This window comes from Canis lupus, chromosome 2, assembly GCF_011100685.1.
Source record: "Canis lupus familiaris isolate Mischka breed German Shepherd chromosome 2, alternate assembly UU_Cfam_GSD_1.0, whole genome shotgun sequence".
NCBI lineage: Eukaryota > Metazoa > Chordata > Mammalia > Carnivora > Canidae > Canis > Canis lupus.
This window is the reverse complement of record NC_049223.1, coordinates 61,541,704-61,566,378: the sequence shown is the minus strand read 5'-3', so window position 1 is coordinate 61,566,378 and position 24,675 is coordinate 61,541,704. Positions and strand designations below refer to the sequence as shown.

At 36.8% G+C, this 24,675-nt stretch overlaps 1 protein-coding gene and 1 pseudogene across 2 annotated transcripts in view; both read left to right on the top strand.

Moving 5' to 3' along the window:
* Positions 1-24,675, top strand: part of RBL2 (RB transcriptional corepressor like 2) — a 51,399-nt gene that overhangs the window by 17,327 nt on the left and 9,397 nt on the right. For both annotated transcript variants that reach the window (XM_038531039.1, XM_038531040.1), the window contains 16 exons: positions 189-349; positions 442-506; positions 1,323-1,509; positions 5,363-5,529; positions 9,041-9,147; positions 10,045-10,148; positions 11,985-12,122; positions 13,831-13,995; positions 14,521-14,632; positions 17,668-17,937; positions 18,131-18,411; positions 18,503-18,679; positions 22,218-22,289; positions 22,965-23,070; positions 23,654-23,859; positions 24,478-24,642. In XM_038531039.1, the coding sequence (XP_038386967.1) occupies positions 189-349; positions 442-506; positions 1,323-1,509; positions 5,363-5,529; positions 9,041-9,147; positions 10,045-10,148; positions 11,985-12,122; positions 13,831-13,995; positions 14,521-14,632; positions 17,668-17,937; positions 18,131-18,411; positions 18,503-18,679; positions 22,218-22,289; positions 22,965-23,070; positions 23,654-23,859; positions 24,478-24,642 (2,483 nt within the window). The remainder of the gene's footprint in view (positions 1-188; positions 350-441; positions 507-1,322; positions 1,510-5,362; positions 5,530-9,040; positions 9,148-10,044; positions 10,149-11,984; positions 12,123-13,830; positions 13,996-14,520; positions 14,633-17,667; positions 17,938-18,130; positions 18,412-18,502; positions 18,680-22,217; positions 22,290-22,964; positions 23,071-23,653; positions 23,860-24,477; positions 24,643-24,675) is intronic.
* LOC102156342 lies at positions 5,536-9,034 on the top strand (annotated as a pseudogene).

Here is a 24,675-nt window from a genome sequence, read left to right as displayed (position 1 = left end):
ACTGCCTATGTTTTCTTCTGTTTGCTATTTTTGAGGTAATTTAGAGTCAGGTTAGGCCCTTAGTACACTGTTTCCTATATACTTATATGCTAACTCACATGATGATTAGATTCTGTATTTTTGTGTATTACAGTTTGACTTACTGAATGCTACTTGACTTCTCTGTTCTGTGATTTTATTCATTATAGGCCTGTCTGAAGATTTTCATGCTAAGGACTCTAAACCTTCCTCTGACCCACCTTGTGTCATTGAGAAACTCTGTTCCTTACATGATGGTCTAGTTTTGGAAGCAAAGGGAATAAAGGAACATTTCTGGAAACCCTATATTAGGAAACTTTATGAAAAAAAGGTTTGTTAGTAGTAAAGAGATAATGTGAAAATATTTTCTGGGGAAAGATTTGTTTTAATATGATGACTTAAGGATCTCTTCTTTCATCATAGCTCCTTAAAGGAAAAGAAGAAAATCTTACAGGGTTTTTAGAACCTGGGAATTTTGGAGAGAGTTTGTGAGTACTTCTGTCATCAAACTTTTAGTATTTTAAATTGTGTACTTAGGAAACCTCAGAGTTTAGTGTTTTGTTTGTACGTTGGAAATTTAGACTGTCTTGTGGGATAAACATAGAAAAGCAGTAAAAAAATTTTTGTCAACTGCTACTCTAACCATATGGTTTTAAATTTATTGAAAATCGAATGGCTGTTTTTTAAAGCTTTAATAGTTAAGCTTTTGGATCATAGTTTTTGAGATAACTTCTTTTGGAAATAGTTCCAAAACAGGTTAAATAGGTTAAAAATGATAATGTAGAAGTAGTGAAGTCTTCGGAGATGCCTAGAGCAGCTAGGAAAGATAATTAAGCATATCACTAGAAACTGCACTTGCCTGGCAGATTGGTACAGGCCACCATCACTGAAACACGGTCAGCAAAATACTGTATGGAGGACCAGCACCGTGTAGCAAGCTTATTTATTTTTTTTTTAATTTTATTTATTTGTTCATGAGAGACACAGAGAGAGACAGAGACACAGGCAGAGGAAGAAGCAGGCCCCATGCAGAAACCCGACATGGGACTCTATCCCGGAACTCCAGGATCACGCCCTGGGCCAAAGGCAGGCGCCAAACCACTGAGCCACCCAGGGATTCCCGCAAGCTTATGTTTTATACACCTCAGTTTTTATAATTAGCAGTGATCTCCAATTTAGCTTTCACAAAATTATGAGAACTTCTTAGTAAATTAAAAACAATGAAATAAGTAGCCTAAAATATCAACTGAAATGGCAGTTCTGTGAGTGTACATGTCGCCTCTTTTGTTTTTTTCCCCCTGTAGTAAAGCCATCAATAAAGCCTATGAGGAGTATGTTTTATCTGTTGGGAATTTAGATGAAAGGATATTTCTTGGAGATGATGCTGAAGAGGAAATTGGGACTCTCTCAAAGTGTCTGAATTCTGGTTCAGGAACAGAGACTGCTGAAAGGGTGCAGATGAAAAACATCTTGCAGCAGCACTTTGACAAGGTGAGCTGGCTAGTGCCAAGAGAGCAGAAATGCAGGAGAAGATGTGCCGGAGGTTCCGTTTCATTTTGGTAATTGTGTGTGTGTGCACACATGCATTTTACTTCTAGTATGAAAAAGAAAATGCTCGTCATACTTAATTCAAAAAGTCTCTGTGTTTACTGATTAATTTTTGTTGACATCAACTTTCAAAGTTTTTGATTAGTTCTGAGAGAAAGAGCATTTAATATAAATTTAAATGAATGTATCATGCTGATAACTGTTGGTTTTGGAAAAATGGGCCAGTAATCTGTAGTCTGTATTATTGAGCATACTAGACATAGAAAATGTCAATTGACCGGAATGGTCCCTTTATCTAAATGCTAGAGAAACTGAGAATCTGTAGTTTTTAGGAAAATTCTGTTAAACTGAGTTTCAGGGTCATGGTGTTGTTTCATGTATACACTTAGGGTGATGGAGATCAAGAGTTTCCCTTCTATTGTGTGATGTTCACAGAAAATATACAGCTTCTGACAAGTGCCTCCAGAGGCAGTGTGGATGATTCCAAGGGGTAACTCTCCCATAAGATAGGCTTAAGACTGGTTTGCTTATTCATTCAACAAACATTCTAAAGGTATCCTACATGCCAGATAATGTCCTGGATCCTGGGGTGCATCAGTGAATGAAACAGCATGAATATCCTGTTTTGTATTTTAGTATATGTGCTGCCGAAGCGAGCACCCTGTTTTATATTTTAATGTGGGGAGATAGATAACCAAACAAGTAAATATATAGGATATCAGATAATGATATATGAAGACAAGTAAAATAGAGTAGTACAGAGTTCTAGAGAAAAGGGAGGACAGGTGGGTGGGCCTTGGGCTGCCAGAGGTATCGCAGTAGAGAACGGCATCTCTGAGGAGGTAACATCAACAGAGATGTGAAGTTAAGTGAGGGAGCAAACCATGTGAAAAGCTGGGAAATGTGTTTTGGAAGCCCAGAGAATGCAAGAGCCAAGGGAGTATGGTTGGCTTTTTGGAGGAACAGTAAGAATGTTATGTGGTAGGAATAGAATGAGTGAGCGAAAGAAAGAGTAATTAAAAAGTGAGGGGGTGGGGACACAAGGGACAGGTGGACCATACAGAGCTTTGGAAGCTGTAGTAAAGATTTTTGCTTTTGCTCTGATTGGAAGGAAAGCCATTAGGAAGGTGTTATGGGAAAGTGTGATTGAATCAGTCTGATTGACATGTTTAAAGGTTCTGTGGGGAGGTGTTTCAAGGGGCAAGGTGGAAAAAGAGAATTAAGAGGCTGTTGCAGTAGTTCTGGTGATAGCTCACAATAGTTTGGACCAGAGCAGTGGTTATATTTAGGCTGTATTGTGGAGATGGCACCCACAGGATTGCCTGATGGCTTGGATCTAGGCTGTGGGAGAAAGAGGACAGCAGTGACTCCAGTTGTGTAAATGGTGTGAAAGCTGAAGTCCTTACGGAGGCCTCTAAGGTCTTCAGTGAACCTCTCTGAATTCCTCTCCTCCCACTCTCCTCCTCACCCACTGTGCTCATGCCCAATAAACCTCTGTTCTCATTCTTTAGATACGCTGAGTATACTCCAGCTCAAAGCCTTTGCTCCTGCTCTTTCCTCTGCTTAGAACATGTTTCTTCAAGATATTCCTGGGGTTTAAGTCCTTCGTTCGGGTCTTCGGTGGACTAACCACTGTACAAAATAATAACCGCCAACTTCCTCCCCAACCTTCAGCACTTCCTTTCCCTCTTATTCTGTAATTACTGTTCCTCTTAGTATTTGTCATTGTCTTAAGATAAGTGGGTGGGTAGAAAGAATTGTTTGCCTGACAATAAATAGATAAATAGATACAAAGATAGGGGGAAAAAAAGAATTGTTTGTTATGCATCAACTGGTATTAGAATATAAGCTTCATGAGGGCTGTGACCAGTGCTGTCTTCAGCACCTGGCACATAGTAGGCAGTCCATGAATATTTACAATTGACATTTATTCAGGGAGAAGAGTGAATCTGGGGGAAAAAAACCCAGAGTATGCATTACATGGTATGTTAGTTTGAGATGCCTTTTTAGGTATGCTAGCAAGTTGAGTAGGCAGTTTAGATATACAAGATTGGAATTCACAGCAGAGGTTAGGGCTGTGTGTGTATCATCTGGAGACATCAGGATATAGATGGCTTTTAAAGCCATGGAATGAAGAGAGGCTACCTGGCAGTATAAACTGATATAGAATAAAAGAAGTCTGAGGATAGAGCTCTGGGACACTCCAAAATTTAGAAGTCTTTACTTGGAGAAGGAATGTCCTAATATTTAAAAATAACAGTATGCCTGAGTCAAAGAAAGACTCTTCTTGATCAAAATGCACAGGAAGCCATAAGTTAAGAACTAAACAGTACTACCAAGAAGCTGTGTGCTGACTTTGAGGACTGTGGACAGAAAGCTGTTTGTAGTAGTGCTACTTGTTCCCTTTGCAGAGGCACTGTTACCTGTGGACAGTGAGAGACACTGCTGGCTGCTGTTGGTTTTCCTGTACGTATGCAAGGTGTTTTTCCCTCCCAGCAGAGCACTGGGTCAAATCCAGGGAAGAAGGTGGCTCCAGGGAAAGCTGTGTGTAGAGCAAGGAGCAGCCTTCTGAATGTAGTTAGCCTATCCAGATCATATTACTGACCAAAAAATTACAGAATTAACTTCTTTGAAACCAAATGGAAGTCTTGGCTCTATCCTGTTTAAGTCACAGAGGAAGCATAGATTTATATCTGTAGGGCAGTTTTTGGTGCCTGTTTGTATCGCATTAAACTTGAGTGGTTTGTTTTGCTGGGTGAAAATTTTGCTAGGTGTTTTCACTGCCATCTCTAGCATATAATATGCTGACTACCTAGGAAAACATAGTTTATCCTGAATACTGAAAAACAGTCTTATGCTGCCTTAACCTTTCAGAGTTTATTAGAAAAAACAGAAAAGATGTTTCACTGGCATATCCATTCATGCTTAAAATCTCAGACATTAAGTCATATACTTTTCATATTTATATTTAAGAATGTTGACTTAAATATATTTTCCTGAAGGTCTACTTTAGTAGGGGAAGATGGAGAGATTTCTGTAACTAAAGGTAAAGGAGGGGTAGGAAGGCTGAAGAAGGCTGTTCTGTGTCAGGCTGTTTTTTTGTCCAGGAGTGTTGTTTTGTACCACCTCTCTGAGGCAGATTTGATTATTTAGATGGGCTTTTGTTAAATCATGGAATCCATTTGGACAAGGTTTAACTCACAGCTTTCTTTTGTGAATCTGTGAGTAGTTAGAAAAAAAGCAGTAGATGGGAACTGTAAAATTCTGTTTCTCTGGGATATTCTTAACAGTTTATTGCTTATTTGTGCCTTTGGGCTTTGGCTTGAAGTAGGGATACTAGGGAATTATGCCTTATCTTAAGGGTTTGACTTTTTTTTTTTTTTTAAAGATTTTATTAGTGAGTGAGTGAGAGGGGGAGAGAGAGAGAGAGCACAAGCAGGAGGAGAGGGAGAAGCAGATTCTCTGCTGAGCAGGGAGCCCAACACAGGGCTTGATCCCAGGATTATGAGCTGAGCCAAAGTCAGACTTAACCAACTGAGCCACCCAGGAACTTCTTAAAGGTTTAACTTTTAAGAGACAAACTTCCTAGCTGGCTAAAATACTAATTGTCCTTTCAAACATCTTCACATGGAGGATGGTGGCTCCTAGTGGTATTGTTATGTTTAAATTACAAGAATGGTGATATTTGAATCATTAAAATTTATTGATAAAGTCTGGTTGGTTTTAAATTCTTGTTTGTGAAGTAATTGAAAGTCATTCTGACCTAAAATATTGTTTCTCCCCATCCCCCATTTAGTCTAAAGCACTTAGAATCTCCACACCACTTACTGGTGTGAGGTACATGAAGGATAACAGCCCTTGTGTGACTCCAGTGTCTACAGCAACACACAGCTTAAGCCGTCTTCACACCATGCTAACAGGCCTCAGGAATGCACCAAGTGAGAAACTGGAACAGATACTAAGGTTAGTTTGAGCTCTTGCCATCTAAGATTTGATTGTTGACCATTTTCTATTTTAATTTTTTAACTTTTAGTGCCTTAATTCACTCACTGTTTATCATATACCAGTTGCATGCTTAGACCTGTTGTTAGTCTGTGGAAGACCTAGTAATATGGGATGTATGAATAGAAGGTGATCATTTTTCCTCAATATCTTAGTCTGTTCCGGCTGTTACCACAGAAGACCATAGATGGGGTGACTTATAAACAACAGTAATTAATTTCTCTCAGTTCTACAGGCTGCAAGTGTAGTATCAGGGTGCCAAGATGCAGTATCTGGTGAGAACTGCTTCCTGGTCTTTTTGCTGTCTTCACATGGTGTGAGGAGGCAAGGGAGGGCACTAATCCCATTCGTGAGGGCTCCACTTTCATCAGCTAATCACCTCCCATGCACCATAACACTTGGGATTAGGTTTCAACATAGGAATTTGGAGGGGGAGCACAAATTTTTAGTCCATAGCACTCAGATTTCTTTTATGTAGTATATGATGAGAGACAGTAACTAACAACACTATCACTGTAGATTAAAGCACCAAATTGTTACCAACTATTCTATCTTAAGATTTCAGGCAAAGCGGGATTAATAAAGATGGGAGTTGTCAAAGGACTCCATAAAGAGGATTGGACCTGAGCAAATTTATGAGGGGTGGGTCAGATTAAGCAGTTATATTCATAACTGATGTCAAACCACTGTAACTTCTGTAAGCTCTAGAGTTAGCTGCCTTTAGTCCTTTGGTCTGCCTGAGACTATTGGGAAGATCTTTGAGCTTTTAGTGAAAAGCATAATAGACTGAATCTCATGACCTGTACATAGTTTTGCAAATTTATTTGAAAAAACTACCTCCAAGACCCCTCCTAGTTCTAAAACGTATAGAATTTGATGACATAGGCCCTATAGGAGCCCATTTTATTTCTGGTGGTAGAGTATAAGAAGGCCCCATATACATACTTTAGTAATTTCTTATTCACAGCTGGACTTACTAAATACCAAGGCTGACTAAAATTTTCCTTTACATTTTCATGAAGTCTACATTACTTATAAACTTGATTGTCATTAGTACCTAGTAGGCTATGTCTGTATGGCCTCTTCTTAAGTCATGTTTCTCAGACCTTGTTTACCTGGAATACAGAAGCATTTTATAAATACATTTTAGAAGACTGACTTAGTCTTCATATCTTACAGATCTCTTTAGAATCTCTAGCCAGGTGTAGCAGCTTCTTTAATCTTAAACACCATTAGTGGCGTTAAATATTATCAGTAAATACTGGCCCTATTTTCTGTTAAAAGGTACCTGTGTGTTAAATAAAAATTAAAATTCTAAATAAAATTCTGCTTGTATATTATACTTAGTAACTAAGTCTAGCAGGATTATTACTGATTTTTATTTTCTTTGTCATTTTCTAAACGTGCTATGCTTTTACAATGAATATGTATATCTGTGATCAAGATAAAAACATAATTACTTCTACACAGTCATACTGAGCTAGCATCAGCACCTGGAACTGGACGGGGCTGCGACCTCTGCTGTGCCTATGGCTTCCCACCACCTCTGGACCATGGACCCTCACAAAGTGAGCGAGCTTCAGGCCTTTGTGAAAATGTGTAAGCAGGATCCGAGCATTCTGCACAGGAAATGTGCTTCCTGAAGGAGTAGGTGGAGAGCATGGAGGATAAAATATTACCTGCTACTCATAAAACTAAATCAGAAGATATCAAGAAAGAAAAAAACAGATAGTAAGAAGTGCAGAGGAAAACATAAAGACAGACAAACCATCAAGTGAGGAAGGTGGTCTAGAAATTGACAGTAAAGGTGTGATTGAACCAGTTATTGACACCCCTCCAGAAATGAGGCGTCATGATGTAGAGGTGACCAGGGGAAATGATGGATCTGGCAAATGATAAAAAAGTGGCTGCCATTGATGCTCTAAATGATGTGAACTGCAGAAAGCCATTGACTTGTTCATAGATGCCATCAAGCTGAATCCTTGCTTGGCCATTCTGTATGCCAAGAGAGCATGTCTTCATCAAGTTACAGAAGCCAAATGCTGCCATCCAAGACTGACAGAGCTATTGAAATAAATCCTGATTCAGCTCAGCCTTACAAGTGGTGAGGGAAAGCACACAGACTTCTGGGCCACTGGGAAGAAGTAGCACATGATCTTGCCCTTGCTTATAAACTGGATTATGATGAAGATGCTAGCTCCTGCTGAAAGAAGTTCCACCGAGGGCACAGAAAATTGCCAAACATCAGAGAAAGTGTGAGCAAAAAGTGAAGAATGAGAAATCAAAGAAAGAATAGAAATGGTTAAGAAGGTTAGGGAAGAACATGAGGCAGCCCAGAGGGCGAAAGAAGCCAGATGATGATCAGGAACCAAAATTGGATCTTTTCTAGGTAGCTTTCCTGTGGGAATGCCTGGATTGGAAGGGATGCTTGGGCTCAATGAAATTCTTAGTGACCCAAAGGTTCTTGCTGCCATGCAGGATCCAGAAGTTACGGTGGCCTTCTAAGATGTGGCCCATAACCCAGCAAATGTATCAAATATCAGAGTGACTCAAAGATTATGAATCTTATCAGTAAATTGTCAATCAAATTTGGAGGTCAAGCATAATGCTTTTCAGACACACAAAACCCTTGCTGAAGGAAAAGCAACTTAGATTATCTAATGGATGTCACAGTAATACACACCAGTGTACCTCTGACCTTCTCATGGAGAGAAACCTGGGGTGCTATGAAGAGAATGCCTACTCCCTCGGCCCCATGTGTAACCCATACCTTTTGTAGTGGTTTGCCATTGGGTATTCATTCACATAATGTTTTCCTACCAGGAATTCCTACTAGGAATTTTAAACCTTAAAAATATTTAAAATCAAGTTAAAAGGGTATGTTAATCCTTGAAGGAAAAAAACAAAAACAAAAATGTTACAAAGGCCCACATGATGATAATTTGTATAATGCTTCTTAATTGAACTTACATTGCCTTTCTAGTTAAAAAAACAAACAAACAAACAAACAAAAAACAATGAAATAAACCTCGTTTTGGAGGAAAAGATGTAGAGTGCCAGTAATGGTTTATAGGAGTCTGTAATATAGTTTATATACCTCATTCTGTTTTCTTCCAGGAGTTCCTAATGGAGGTTGTAGTGCCCTCTGAGGAAACAGCTGAAGGCAATTTTGTTTACCAGTGATTGCAGATGGGTAGGGTAGGTGGGGGCCAGTCAAGAATGCTAACCTTAACTGTAGTAAAGGTACAGCTCTGCACAAGAAATATTTTTTTCGCTTAAAATGGTTATACCAACACTTTTGATAAGCAAGTATGGAATCTCCTAGAATAATTTGGGAAGTGTGTAGTTTTTGTTCAAAGTATTTTATATTTACAGGTTAGTAAAATTACAGAGTTGTAAATAGTTTATTACTTTGTGATGGGGCAGGACCTTTTGGTTGGATAATTTCTTATTCTTTTCTTTTTTTCCTTAGGACATGTTCTAGAGATCCAACACAGGCCATTGCCAACAGATTGAAAGAAATGTATGAAATATATTCTCAGCATTGCCAGCCAGATGAGGATTTCAGTAATTCTAAAGGTAAGACTTAATACTGTCCATCTTGTTCTCATTTTAACTTAACTACGAGCTTACCTACATAGTCTTCTTGGTAAGTGAATCAGAAATGTGAAGAAAAGATTTGGACTTTAGATTGAGGGGTAGAATATAGATGTCCAATTTTTCTGTCAACCAAGTGGTTTCTGGGCTCTTCTCTGTAAGAGAAACTTTAGACTGATGTCTGATTACTTTGTTTGCAAAATCTTTAATTTCATTTGTAGACTGGACTTTATTAAATTTAGAAGTATAATGATTCTTGAAAATACTAAGTTCAGAAGATATTAGCTGTTTCATGCCCACACCTGTTCCAGAAGTTTTCTGTTGTCATGAATTAGAATCAAGTATGAGTGGAATAGTAAACCAATTATATATACCTTTTAGCACAGAGCTGCTCAGTTCAAACTTAAAAAAAAAAAAAAAAAAGTGTCTCTTAATGGAATGCTGTGACAGTTTTTAAGTGCAAATTTCATTTCACTGTTTTATTTATTTTTATTTTTATTTTTTTTATTCATTTATGATAGTTAAAGAGAGAGAGAGAGACAGAGACACAGGCAGAGGGAGAAGCAGGCTCCATGCACCGGGAGCCCGATGTGGGATTCGATCCCGGGTCTCCAGGATCGCGCCCTGGGCCAAAGGCAGGCGCCAAACCGCTGCGCCACCCAGGGATCCCCATTTCACTGTTTTAGAAAAATGTAACCTTGGTTACCATGAAGAAAATTGAGAAATCTTAGGAATGATTGGAACAGCAGCTATAGGAAGTGCATATTTATGAAGTAATTGGTTGGTTTTTAAATTTTATTTTGTGGGCAGGGGTTGGGATAGACTCTCACTTTCTACAATATGTTCTTTGTATGTGACTTTTGTCTTTTATTTATGCAGAAATTGCCAGCAAACATTTTCGTTTTGCAGAAATGCTTTACTATAAAGTATTAGAATCTGTTATTGAACAGGAACAGAAAAGACTGGGAGACATGGATTTATCTGTGAGTAAATCACCAGCGTATTGGTCAACATGATAAGATATGGTTTCCTTTCGGCCCTACCTACACACAACCGCAGCTAAACTAAACAAAATAAAACTGTGGCTTTGAAAGACTAAGACTGGCAGCTGGAGAAACTCATGTCTTGAGTGTACTTGCCTCTGGTCCCCCACTAATGTTTCTTGGTGCGGCAGGCTGTATCCTAGAATTCACAGCTTCTCTGGCAGTAAGACTCTGTAGTCAAAGATTGAAACATTCAGATTGAACAAAAATTGAGTTTTTAGAATACATGAACTTATTAACAGGCACCCTCCCCCTAAGAAGCCTTGTATATCCAGGATAAGTTGAGTATTGATTAGATAGGACTTTAACATAAATATTCAGCCATTGCTCTTTGACTAAAGTAATTATTTTTTCTAGATTTTACTAGTCAAGAAATATAAATTGATTTTGAAATATGTAGTATTTACTTTTAATGACATCAATAGAAATGATTTTTGAAAATTTTTTAAAAATAATATTTTAGAGAAAATTATAAAACTAATAGTTCTAATTTTATGTAGCAATTTACATTTCTTTTTTATACATAAAATTATGGCTGTGGGAATTTAAAAGGCTGTTAAGACAAATTTTTAAATTTTGAAACACACATAAAACATAGCTGCAGTTTAGGGGCTCATAATAAGTATATACCTGTATATACCCACCTAAGAAACTTATTAAAACAATTTTTTTTATTGTAGGAAAATATACATAACATAAAATTTACCATTTTCTGCATTTTTAAGTGAACAATTTAGTGGCATTAAGTACATTCACGGTGTTGTGCAACCCTTACCAATTTTTCATCATCCCAAACTGAAAGTCTATACCCAATAAGCAATGACTCCCCATTCTCACCTCCCTCCAGCCCCTAGTAATCCCTACTTTACTTTGTCTCCACAAATTTACCTATTCTAGATATAATCATACAATATTTGTGCTTTTGTGTCTCAGTCACTTGGCACAATGTTTTCAGGGTTCATTCATATTTTAGCATAGGTCAGAATTTCATTCCTTTTTAAGACTGAATAGTATTCAGAATATTATTCATAATCAACAATATATGATTGTCTTTTTTTGGTCAAGTTGTTCTTGATGTCAAGAGTTGGTCAAGAGTTCTTTATGTATTCTGGATATTAATCCCTTATATACAGTTTGTAGATATTTTCTCCCATTCTGTGAGTTCTCTACTTCATTGATAGTGTCCTTTGATAGACAGAAGTTTTTAATTTTGATGAAGCCACATTTACCTATTTTTTTTCTGTTGCCTATGTTTTTGGTGTTTAAGTAACTTTTTAATTCAAAAATAGTAAGTGTTTATGTACAGATTTGGAAAATTAGTAAGCAAAAAAAAAAAAAAAAAAAGGAGATGTAAATATGTCTCCTGAGAGAAGTGTGTTCACCTGTGGCCCATTACCATCTAGCCAGTCACCTGCCTTCCAGCTGTCTTTTTCTGATAGTGGCCTCTAACTGTAAATACTGTTTTGTAGCCTCTTTCCACATTGTTATTCCCCTAAACAGGATGTATGTATATTTTTGTTAGGGATATAATTTTTGTATCAACTGTATTATACAATAGGTAAGATTTTTGAAAGTTCTTCTACATTCTTTTATATTTGCTAAAACATGGGCTTATTTATTAAGCTAAGAAAAGTTCTGTAAGAAAGTAAGCACATACTTCTCCCTAACTCGGAAAGTAAGACTTCCTTTGATATTTTTATTTAACTTGACTGTGTAGGAAATGTCTTTATAAGAGCAGGCTAATGTTTCTAAATGTTAATAACTTTTGTTTTATAGGGCATTCTGGAACAAGATGCATTCCATAGATCACTTTTAGCCTGCTGCCTTGAGGTCGTCACTTTTTCTTATAAGCCTCCTGGGAATTTTCCATTTATTACTGAAATATTTGATGTGCCACTTTATCATTTTTATAAGGTATTTTTAAAATCTAATACTGATGAGGAAATTGGAAATGTGATCAACTTCCTGTCGTTAGCCAGTTAATTCATTTTGCTACCTAAGTACATCTCTTCTCTTCTTAATTATATAATTAGTAATTTCTACTCTGGGAAGGAGAAATAGAAGAGTCTTAAGAACTATTTAAATTCTTCTAAGACAGTATAAAGACCTAATTTGGGTAAAAGCTTCATTTGCTTCTTCCTTTTATCTGCCATGGGCTTTTAGGATACTTTCATTGTATTAGCTGAGAAGCCTTTCAAAAAAGGTAGCAAACAAATCAGTAGCTATTCTTATATAGTAATCTTTTTAAATTTTTTATTTTAATTAAGTAGGCTCCACACCCAGTGTGGAGCCCAACACCAGGCTTGACCTCACAACCCTGAGATCAAGACCTGAGCTTAAATCAAGAGTCAAATGCTTAACTGACTGAACCACCTAGGATCCCCAACCTTTTTTTATTTTGTAGAAATAACATTGAAAGTGTCTTTTGGAAGAAAAGTTCTCTTTAACATATTATATAGAGGCGTAAAGTGATGGCATTGATTTGGTAGTTATTTCTGTCTTGATATCGATTTAGTGTATGGGTTTATCTTAATTCTAATAGAGCAAAGTCAGTTTTTTTAGTGGCATAGATTGAATGTTTAGAGTTTTTATTCTATTTGTTGTGGGTTTTTTTTTTTTTTTCAGTAATCTTTGCACCCAACGTGAGTCTTAAACTCATGATCCTGAGATTAAGAGTCAGATGCTTTACCAACTGAGCTAGAGTCTTTAAATGTGAAATTTTGGGCAGCCCAGGTGGCTCAGCGGTTTATTACCACTGCCCAGGGTGTGATCCTGGAGACCTGGGATCGAGACCCACATCAGGCTCCCTGAGTGGAGCCTGCTTCTCCCTCTGCCTATGTCTCTGCCTCTCTCTCTCTGTGTCTCTCATGAATAAATAAATAAAATCTATAAAAATAAAAATTAAAAAAAAAATTTAAAGAGTAATATTTCTCAGGGACACTTGGGTGGCTCAGTAGTTGAGTATCTGCCTTTGGCTCAGGGTATGATCCTGGGTCCAGGGATCACGTCCCACGTCACGCTCCCTGCGAGGAATCTACTTCTCCCTCTGCCTATGTCTCTGGCTCGCTCTCTGTGTCTCATGAATAAATAAATTGTTTTGAAAATAAAAAAAAAAGGTAATATTTTTCAACTTTAATAGAAGAGGCTCTTTTTTCTTTGAAAACAATTTAAAATATGCCATTATACAAAAGATTTTCTGTAATTCCTACATGCATTTTAAATAATAATAATTTATAAAGACAGTGAAAGGAAGACCACCTGTTCAAAATAGTGCTGTTATTTATAGTTTTAATTTTTTAAAATTATTTATTTATTTATTTATGACAGTCACACAGAGAGAGAGAGAGAGAGAGGCAGAGACACAGGCAGAGGGAGAAGCAGGCTCCATGCACCGGGAGCCCAACATGGAATTCGATCCCGGGTCTCCAGGATCGCACCCTGAGCCAAAGGCAGGCGCCAAACTGCTGCGCCACCCAGGGATCTCTATTTTTAATTTTTGATGAATTATCTGTTGTATCTATAAATATGTAAAAAATGCAATTTACCCATTTTTGCTTCACACTTAATAAATGCATTTTTAGTGACAAAAATAATTATTAAACCAGGGCATTTTTTATTTCAGGTGATAGAAGTATTCATTAGAGCAGAAGATGGTCTTTGTAGAGAAGTGGTAAAACACCTTAATCAGATTGAAGAACAGATCTTGGATCATTTGGCATGGAAACCAGAGTCTCCACTCTGGGACAGAATTAGAGACAATGAAAACAGAGTTCCTACTTGTGAAGAGGTTTGTGAAAATACCTTAACATCTTTCTGTAACAAAAGTATAACAGGATCTAATCTGTTTATATTCTTGTTTCACGGAGAGCAGTTAAACTTAGTATCTCCCTTATGGGAAGTGAGAGGGTGGCCATTGGGTTTAATATGGTATAGTCACCCCTGTATCTAAGAAGAAACCCCTAACTCTAGGAGTCAGAAATAATGTGTGATTGCTTCAAGGTTTCAGTGCCAGAGTAAGAATTCAGCATTCTCTCTTAATTTTCTAGTCAAGTCTCTGTACTTTAGAATGGCTGGTATTCTAATTATCTAAATCAGTAATGAAGGCTGAATCATATTTAGAATTCACCTATTAGCTTTGAATTTTTTTAAGCTTGCCAGACCTTTTCAACTTCAGTATGAAACTGGAAAAGACACTGATTTTATTTACATTAAAGAATTGGTGAGCCAAGTTTCCTTTTGCCTTAGATTGTGACTGTATTTCTAAAGAAAATACCTTTTTGAATAATGATACTCTGTATATCATTCTTTATAGGTTATGCCACCCCAGAACCTGGAAAGAGCAGATGATATTTGTATTGCTGGATCTCCTTTGACTCCCAGAAGGGTGAGTGAAGTTCGTGCGGATACTGGAGGACTTGGAAGAAGTAAGTTTAAAATATTAGGAGGGGGGCACCCAGGTGGCCTAGTTGGTTGGGTGTCTGCCTTCAACTTGTGTCATGATCCTCAATGGGATTGAGTTCTGCATTGGGCTCCCTGCTCTGTAAGGAGCCTGCTTCTCCCTCTTCCTCTGCCTCTCTGTCATGAATAAATAAATAAAATCTTAAAAAAAAAAAAATACTAAGGGGAGTATTTGGGAGCCTAATATCTGAGAATTGAAATTCTATCTGAAACTAGAAGTGAAATTAATAGGGTTTAAATAAAAGAAATATTTTGTGCATTATTAACTGGAACCCTCCCCTAGAAAGCCTTGTATAGCCAGAATAAGTTGAGTATTATAGTACCACATGGATCACTTAAAAGTAGTGCTTTTGAAATATATTTAAGAACACAGGAAGATACATGTAATAACAAGTGACTTTAAAAAGAGAATACTATATATTAATATAACTATATATTAATACTATATATTAATATATAATACTATAATTAATATTAAATAAAGAGAATACTATATAATTAATTATAATTAATATATTAATAATATATACTAATATTAATTAATGTATCTTAAGTGTGTGTTTATTATATATAAGCATACAGAAAGGCTAAAGAAAACCAAACTGTTAAGAAATATTGGTTAATAGAATTCCAGGTGCTTTCTGTAAATTTTTAAAAATAAATATGTATTTCTTTTAAAATCAGAAGAGGGGTGCCTGGGTGGCTTAGTTGGTTAAGTGTCCAACTCTTGATTTCTGCTCAGGTTGTAATCTTGGGGTCGTGGGATTGAGCCCCATGTTGGGATCCGTGGTTGACACAGAGTCTACTTGAGCTTCTCTCCTCCCCTTCCTACAACTCTCATGTGCTTGCTCTCTTGCTCTCTCTCAAATAAATCTTTTTTAAAAAGTAAAATCAGGAAAAAACAAAAGCTTCTTAAAGATAGAGTTGTATGATGCAACTAGGTATAGACAAGCTGATGAGTTAAAAGTACTGAATGGCCAGAGCATGTTCAGCTTTAACTCTTGTCAGTTGAGCTGTGCTACACTGGTTTATAGGACAGCAGTGCTGGCCCCAGAAATACAGAAAAGAGAAGTTTCACTATTCATCTGGTTCTATTTAGGCAGCTGCTTTTTTTTTTTTTTTTTTTTTAAAGTAATCTCTATGCCCATCATGGGGCTCAAACTCACAACCTGAGATCATGTTCAATAGGCTGAGCCAGTCAAGCACCCCTTCAGGTTGTTCTTGTAACATCTTCCACATGCAAGGTTTAAGTTTACATAGTTAAGACAAAACTGCTTTTAAAAAGCAATTTTGTAAATTCAGAGAGTTCTAAATCCTTACGTGCCATTAGAAGGATATTATTTCTAGATGAACCTTTTAATGTAATTGATAAGCACTGGTTATAGAAAAAAGATCAGATTTAAAATCAAGAATCAGTGCATACTCAATAACTATGGATAATCTATATGAAAATTTCCTCATTTTTTGGAAGAGGAATCATAATGGCTTAACTATTTTTCTGCCTGTTATCCATCTTAGACACAGATCTGACAGCTGGTCTTCCTCAGTCCTGTTTCTATAGAGTTTTTCCTTCCCTAATCTGTGGATTTAGGACCTGACTTTAAACTCATTTTCTTGGGCAGCCCCTGTGGCGCAGCGGTTTAGCGCTGCCTGCAGCCTGGGGTGTGATCCTGGAGGCCTGGATTGAGTTCCACGTCGGGCTCCCTCTGCCTATGTCTCTGCCGCACTCTCTCTCTCTGTGTCTCTATGAATAAATAAATAAAATCTTAAAAAAAAAAATAAAGATTAAAAAAAATAATAATAAACTCATTTTCTTTGTACTTACCACTTCTCCATTTTCTTGAGGTCTCTTAATGCTTTACAAGATAATGATCCTAATGCATTCTTTCCAATTGTAGGTTTGTTCCAAATACAAATCTAGTAAGTTTATTGGGTTTTGTGCCATTGGAAAATTAAAATGTTAAGCTATAGTCTGTCACGAGTACCCCTATCCTCTTATGACCTCCCTACCTATATTTTTAAATTAAAAACAACAATTGATGTGCAGTTGGAAGGAATGCTGCTTAAAAATTCAGCCACTGATGTGCATATTTAACAACAGACTGTGCTATAATGTTTATAGGGGTTGTTTATGTTTAGGATGACAAAGTAATTTGGGAAATAGTGGTGATGGTTGCACAATATTGTGAATGGAATTAATGCCCTGCATTGTACATACAAAAATAGTTCAAATGGCAAATTACATGTTATATATATATATATATATATATATATATATATATATATATATATATATATTAAAAAGGTAGCAATATACCAGATTCAAAATTTGGTATACCAAAATTTGAATACCAAATTCAAAGCATTGAATTGTACAATTTAAGTGAAATTTATGTGAATTATGCATTAATAAAATTGTTTAAAGAATATAATAAACTAAGCTTAATTGAGTCCAAAACACATATATCCATTTTTGCTGAAGAACATTGAGTTTTAGTAATTTTCTATACATGGAAAAAGACAAAGATGCAAATTGATAAAACTGGGGGGGAATGCTCCCAGATGATGTCCTAGTAATATCAAGTCCCCTTGTTTTGAGTAGTGGCTTTACAGTGAAAATCACATTGTACATGAGTGTTAGGTAGAAATTGAATATGGTCAAAAGTATCATAGGAAAATAGAATAATTGTTTAAATTGCCCCTAAGTCATCAGGATTATGTAGTAGTAGAGGGCAGAGTTTGATTTAGCAGGAGCTGGAATAAAGTAGGGAGCATTGTGAAACAAATAGAGAAAAATTCTTGTGTTTAAATTTTGCTCTTAATAGTGTGTGGTTGAATTTTCATTAGTTGAATATACTTATGAATATGATCCCTGTAATTTTTGTTTATGAAGTATTTCAGATACTGATTAGTTTTGAACTTAAGAGCTTGGCTGGAAGTTAGATCTCAGTTTCCTTGAGTTAAACCATTTGTTTGATTTTTTTTTTTTTTCTGACCCTAGGCATAACATCTCCAGCCACATTATATGATAGATACAGCTCCCCAACAGCCAGCTCTACCAGAAGGCGGCTATTTGTTGAGAATGATAGCCCTTCTGATGGAGGGACACCTGGGCGCATTCCCCCACAACCCCTCGTCAATGCTGTCCCTGTGCAGAATGTATCTGGGGAGACTGTTTCTGTCACACCAGTTCCTGGACAGACTTTGGTCACTATGGCAACAGCCACTGTCACAGCCAACAATGGACAAACAGTGACCATTCCTGTACAAGGTAAGGAAGGCAGAGTTGAATATTGAGTTCTTTCTCGGTGGCATTTATTGGAAAGTCACCTGAGATTTGGCTGGAATGACAACAGGAGATAAGGGGGCGGGGGGGGGGGGGAAGGAGGCTAGGAGGGGAGAAACTGGAAACCCGTGCCTAGAGAACTTTTCATCATCCTCATCTTCTCCCTAACAAACTATAGGTATTGCGAATGAAAATGGAGGGATAACGTTCTTCCCAGTCCAGGTCAATGTTGGAGGGCAGGCACAAGCCGTGACTGGCTCCATCCAGCCCCTCAGTGCTCAGGCCCTGGCTGGAAGTTTGAGCTCTCAACAGGTGACAGGAACAACCTTGCAAGTCCCTGGTCAGGTGGCCATTCAACAGATTTCCCCAGGTGGACATCAGCAGAAACAAGGCCCACCTTTAACTGGCAGCAGTATTAGACCCAGGAAGACCAGCTCTTTATCACTCTTCTTTAGAAAGGTAATTTTTCATGTACCCTTATCAGGGTATAAGCTTGGGAAGTATAAGTGTTAGGTAAACAAACTTTGAAATGTTTTTGTTTATCTACCAGGTTTACCACTTGGCAGGTGTCCGCCTTCGGGATCTTTGTGCTAAACTGGATATTTCAGATGAACTGAGGAAAAAAATCTGGACCTGTTTTGAATTCTCCATAATTCAGTGTCCTGAACTTATGATGGACAGACACCTGGACCAGCTGTTGATGTGTGCCATTTATGTGATGGCAAAGGTGAGTACCATTTGGAATATAAAAGGAAAAAGTAAAGATGCTACTTCCTTACTCTCAGAACACTTTTAACAGTTTTGTTGAGCTATAATTCACTCATTCATTCATTCATTCATTCATTCATTCAAATAGTCCCCACACCCAGTGTGGGGCTTGAACTAACAACTCTGAGATGAAGACCTGAGCTGAGATCAAGAGTTGGATGCTTAAGTGACTGAGCCACCCAGGCACCCCTTGGTTTGCTCACTTAAAATGTACAGCTCAGTGGTTTTTAGTACATTTATAGATATGTGCAACCTTCACCACAGTAAATTTTAGAACATAATATTCCATTGTATAAATATATGACATTTTGATTATCTGTTAATTGATGGCCATCCGGGTATTTTCACTTTTTGACTATCATGAATAATGCTATGAACATTTGTGTACAAGTTTTTGCATAGACATGTTTTCATTTCTCTTTTCTATATACCTAAAGGTGGTGGATTGCAAGGTCTTATACTGTGTTTAACCATTTGAGGAGCTGCCAGACTGTTTTTCCAAAGTCACTGCAGCATTTTGTATTTCTGCTAGCAGTATATGAAGTCTTCATTTCTCCACCTTCTCATTAGCACTTTTTATTATCAGACATTTTTCTAAAATAATTTATTGATGTGAAATTCATATAAATCAACCATTTTTAAATGAACAATTCAGTGGTACTTAGTACATTCCCAATCTTGTACACCCAGCCTTTATCTTGTTCCAAAACATTTCCATCCCTACAGAATAAAACTACTTACTTATTAAATAGGTTCTTTGCATTCCCCCTCCCTCAGCTCCTGGCACCCATCATTCTACTTTCTGTCTCTATGAATTTGACTATTCTGGGTGCCTCTAGGAGTCCTACAGTATTTGTCTTTTCGTGACTGGTTTATTTCAGTTAGTATAACATCCTCAAGATCTTTCTGTGTTGTAACATGAGTTATAATTTTCTTCCTTTTTAAGGCTGGGTAATACTCCATAGTGTGGACATATCACATTTTGTTTATCCATTCATCCATTGATGGCCACTTGGGTAGCTTCCACTTTTTAGCTATGGTGAATTGTGCTACTATGAAGATGAGTGTATGAATATCTTGTTGAACTTTTAGTTTCATTCTTTTAGGCATATACCCAAAAGTGGAATTGCTGGGTCATATGGTAATTTTAGGTTTAGTTTTTTGAGAAACTTGCCGTGTTTTTGACAGCAGCTGCACCATTTTACATTCCCACTAGCAGTGCATTAGAGTTCTAATTTTTCTACATCCTTGCCAGCTTTTCAATTTTTTATTATAGTCATCTCAGTATTGATTGATACATTATGGGTTGTTTTTTTTTTTAAGATTTTATTTATTCATGAGAGAGAGAGAGAGAGAGAGAGAGAGAGAGAGGCAGACAGGAGGCAGAGGGAGAAGCAGGCTCCATGCAGGGAGCCTGATGTGGGACTCGATCCTGAGTCTCCAGGATCAGCCCTGGACTGAAGGTGGCGCTAAACCACTGAGCCACTGGGCTGCCCCCATTATGGTGGTTTTGATGTTTATTTTCCTAATGATTCATGATGTTGAATGTCTTTTATTGTGCTTATTGACTATTATTTGGGTTTTTTATTCTGGCCATCAGGAAATCATTTGTCTGCTGGTCATTTGTATATCTTTGGTGAAATACCAGTTTAAATACTTTGTCCATTTTTTATTTGGATTGTTTTGTGCTTTTCTATGGTTGAGCTGTAGTTTATATATTCTGCAGATATTTGTAGATACTTTGGGTGTTTTTCCACTTACTTGATGGTGTTATTTGAACCATATAGTTTTTAATTTTGATTAAGTCAATTTTTATATTTTTTCTTTGTTGCTTGAACTTTTGGTGTCTAAGAATACATTGTTATGTCCAAGGTCATCGATATTTATGTTTTCTTCCAAGAGTTTTATAGTCTTATCTCTTACATTTAGGTCTTTGATCCATTTTGAGTAATTTCTAATACATGGTAGGAAGTAGGAGTTCAACTTTATTCTTTCACATGGAGCTAATCCAATTGTTTTGTGTAGTGAGAACACTTAAGATCACCTCTCTTAGCAACTTCCAAGTATATAATACAGTGTTGTTAACTGTAGTCACCATGCTAGATAGCAGGTCCCCAGAATGTATTCATCTTATGACTGGAAGTTTGTACTCTTTGACCAACATCTCCCCAGTTTCCCCACCCCAACATACGTACCTTAACTATCTATATCAGCTTCAGATTTATGCTAACATAATTCCAGTGAGATATAGAAGTGTTACTCTTATGTAGCTGTTTCCTATTCATCTTTTGAGGTGAATTGTGATATCCGTAAGTGTTGCGAATCCAACAATAATTCTGTGACTTTTAAAGGAGCTAAAATATATTTAATGTATAACTTTTGTTTTATTAATTTTATCATTTCTGATTCTCTTTATCAGTTCCTGTGGTTTTAAGTTGTCATCTGGAGTCATTTCCTTAGCCCAATACAGCATTCCTCCTCCTAGGCAGTTTTTGGCAAATATATTATATTACTGTATGTTTTAGGCCCAGTGAAACATTATAAATGTATTGTTTTATACAATGGCTTTTTAAATCAGTTAAGGAGAAATATATGCTGTCTTTACGGTTCCATAATTATCTTTATCAGTGCTTTTTATGTGTATTTGAATTACTGAAGTCACTTGCTTTTAATTTGACGAACTTCTAGTATTTCTTGTAAGATCAATCTGTTAGCAGCAAATTGTTTATTTTGTATTTATTTCTCTTTCATTTTTGAGATTCTATTTATTTCTCTTTCACTTTTGAAAGATAACTGAACACTGAATTCTTAGTTTACTTTGAGCACTTTGAATATGTTGTTTCACCACCTCTTAGCTTCTGTAGTTTCTGAATAGAAGTTGCCTGTTATTTTATTGGGCTTCTCTTTATGCTTTCAAGATCTTCTCCCTTTCTTGGGCTTTCAGCATTTTTACTGTATGTCTGGGTATGGATCTCTTTGCATTTATCCTATACTTGGAATCCTTAGAGCTTCCTAGTTGTATGGGTTACTATTTTTTAAACAAATTTGGGAAGCTTTCAGCTTTATTTAACATTTTTTCTGCTTCTCTCTGTGTGCTGAATGATGTTCACAGCTCTCTGAAGCTCTGTTAATTTTTCTGCATTTCCTTTTTCTGTGTTCTTCAGGTTCCACAGTCTATCCCAAGATTGCTAATTCTTTTTTTTCTTTGCCAGTCAGATCTATTTTGTCCCTTGGGTGAATTTTTAATTAGTTAAATGTACTTTTTTTGTGCCAGGTCTTTGTTCAGATGCCACTTACTCCCTCTTATTACTGAATTTTAGTAGATTTTCTTGAATAGTTTTTCATTTTTTATACACTCTTAGGACAATTTCCAGAGATTTGAAATGGCTGTTTGTATGATTTTCACCAGTTTTACTGGGAAAGTAGGTTCACAGAGCTCTTCAATATATTTTGCTGGAAGTTACTTTCTCTCTCAGAATACTCTTACTGTTTGCCAGGTCACAAAAGAAGATAAGTCCTTCCAGAATATTATGCGTTGTTACAGGACTCAGCCACAGGCCCGGAGCCAGGTAACTACATTTTCTCTCAGGGCTGAAATAAAGCTTAAAGTCTTTGATAAATATGAAAAATTAACCACAGTTGATTTTGAAGCCTTTCCCCAGGATACAAAATAAGAATCTACTTTAAGGAATTCTTTTCTTTAATATTGTTTAATCATTGAGTGACAGCTTCACATCTTGATTAGTTTAAGTCCTCTTTTCTCCAAAAGGTAAAATATTTGATTCCTTAATTCGGATAATCACATGATAGATGTCAATTTAGGAAGTTGTTTCGTTTCTGTGTCACCTTTCAGGCTGGTTTAGAAAACCAGTACTGTACACTTAACCAAGACAACATTAAGTGAAAATCTAAAATTCATTTTACCTTTAATATTGTTCATTTATCTCAAAGGATAGGTATGCAAGATCTTTGTATTTGATTTAGAATGACCTGATTTTATGGTTGGGTGCTAGTACTGCCCGTTATAACATTATAGGCCATATTTGGAATTTGAGGCCAGCAGGCCCTAGTATAAATCTTGGCTCTGTTATTTAACAGATATATGACCTTGGCTGCATATATTAACCTCCCTGAGGAGGACAACTATTACTACATCGAGTCGTTGTGAGAATTTAGTAACATATGAAGGTCCTGTAGTCTAAGATGTGCTCAATAAATCTGTCCTCTTATCATGGTCTCTAAAGGTATACAGAAGTGTTTTGATAAAAGGGAAAAGGAAAAGAAGAAATTCTGGCAGCAGTGATAGCAGAAGCCATCAGAATTCTCCAACAGAACTAAACAAAGACAGAAGTAAGTGTTGAAGATCTTTATGAACACTTAGAAAACAAAATTAGGAGCTTCTCACTTTTTAGATCTAAAGATTACTAAATGAAATTGTGACTATAGAAACTTAAAATATTGGCAAAAAAATTGTTGGAATAATAAATAGAATCCTAAATTTAGTAGCAAAGTTGGTTGTCCTTCATCCCATAGCTTTGAGGCACATTCTGCATAGCATTTTTCTCCAGGGAAATTAGAGAAGGTTTCAGGCAGGAATTTGTTGGTCTGAGTTCCAGGAAAGTTTGGCATACCAACTGAAACCATGCTATGGAAATACCTAATTGCTGACTTGTGTCACTTAATGCAGGGCACGGGTCCTAGAAAATTTGGTGTAATTTATTAGAGAAAACTACTCAGTAAACTCTTGCTACATAGCAGGGGGTAAGGTTAATACTTATTTAGTATCTGTGCTTTGCTCCCCGGGTTGAAGATAGAGTGCCCATTTGCTGCCATTTAAACAAGTACTATTTGCCTTTCTCTTAATGAATTTACTTTTTAAAAACAGTCTGCACTAGCTCTTTCTGTTTAACATCCTTTGTTCTACCCGCTGCAGCCAGCAGAGACTCCAGTCCTGTCATGAGGTCAAGCAGCACCTTGCCAGTCCCACAGCCTAGCAGTGCCCCTCCGACACCTACTCGTCTCACAGGTGCCAACAGTGACATGGAAGAAGAAGAGCGGGGAGACCTCATTCAGTTCTACAACAATATCTACATAAAACAAATTAAAACATTTGCCATGAAGTACTCACAGGCAAACATAGTAAGTTTGACAGGGATTATTGCATACTTTTTTTACTTGTGAGGGAGGAGAAATCACTTACGATGAGCTGCTGTATAGGTGAAGTAGTCTTAGAAATCATCCTTTTGTTAAATAAAACTGAGGAAATCTCTAAGAGATAATACGCCTACCCAACAGAATTTCTTTTTATTGTGAAGCGGTAAACAAGAATAAGATGGTTTTGGATTCCCTAAAAATTACTGTAATACAAGAGAGAGACTGCATGCATTCACATTGTCCAAAACTTACCAGCTATGGTAACCTTTCAAGTTACTTAACTCTCTCTGTCTTGTATCTCTTCATATATAAAAGTGGGAATAGGAACAGTCCCTAGTATATAGGGTTAACTGGGGGGATTAAATGCCGTAATGTATTAAAAATGCTTAAAACTGTGACTGCCACAAAGTAAGCACTTGTGTTATATCCGTATGGTTTTCTTTAGGTGTAATTGTTGCTGCTAATACTGTTTACTATTCAAAAAAGTTACTGGTTTATTATACCTCTCCACTCTTTCAATAAAAATAACCATTTTCATAAAAACACCTGGTTAGAAATTTCATTACCTTTCTTAGGAATATGGATTTTTTTTTTTTTAAACAGATGGATGCTCCTCCACTCTCTCCCTATCCGTTTGTAAGAACAGGTTCTCCTCGCCGAATACAGCTGTCTCAAAACCATCCTGTCTACATTTCTCCACATAAAAATGAAACAATGCTTTCTCCTCGAGAAAAGATTTTCTATTACTTCAGCAACAGTCCTTCAAAGGTGAGCCTAGTATACATCTTGGCCTTTATTAAC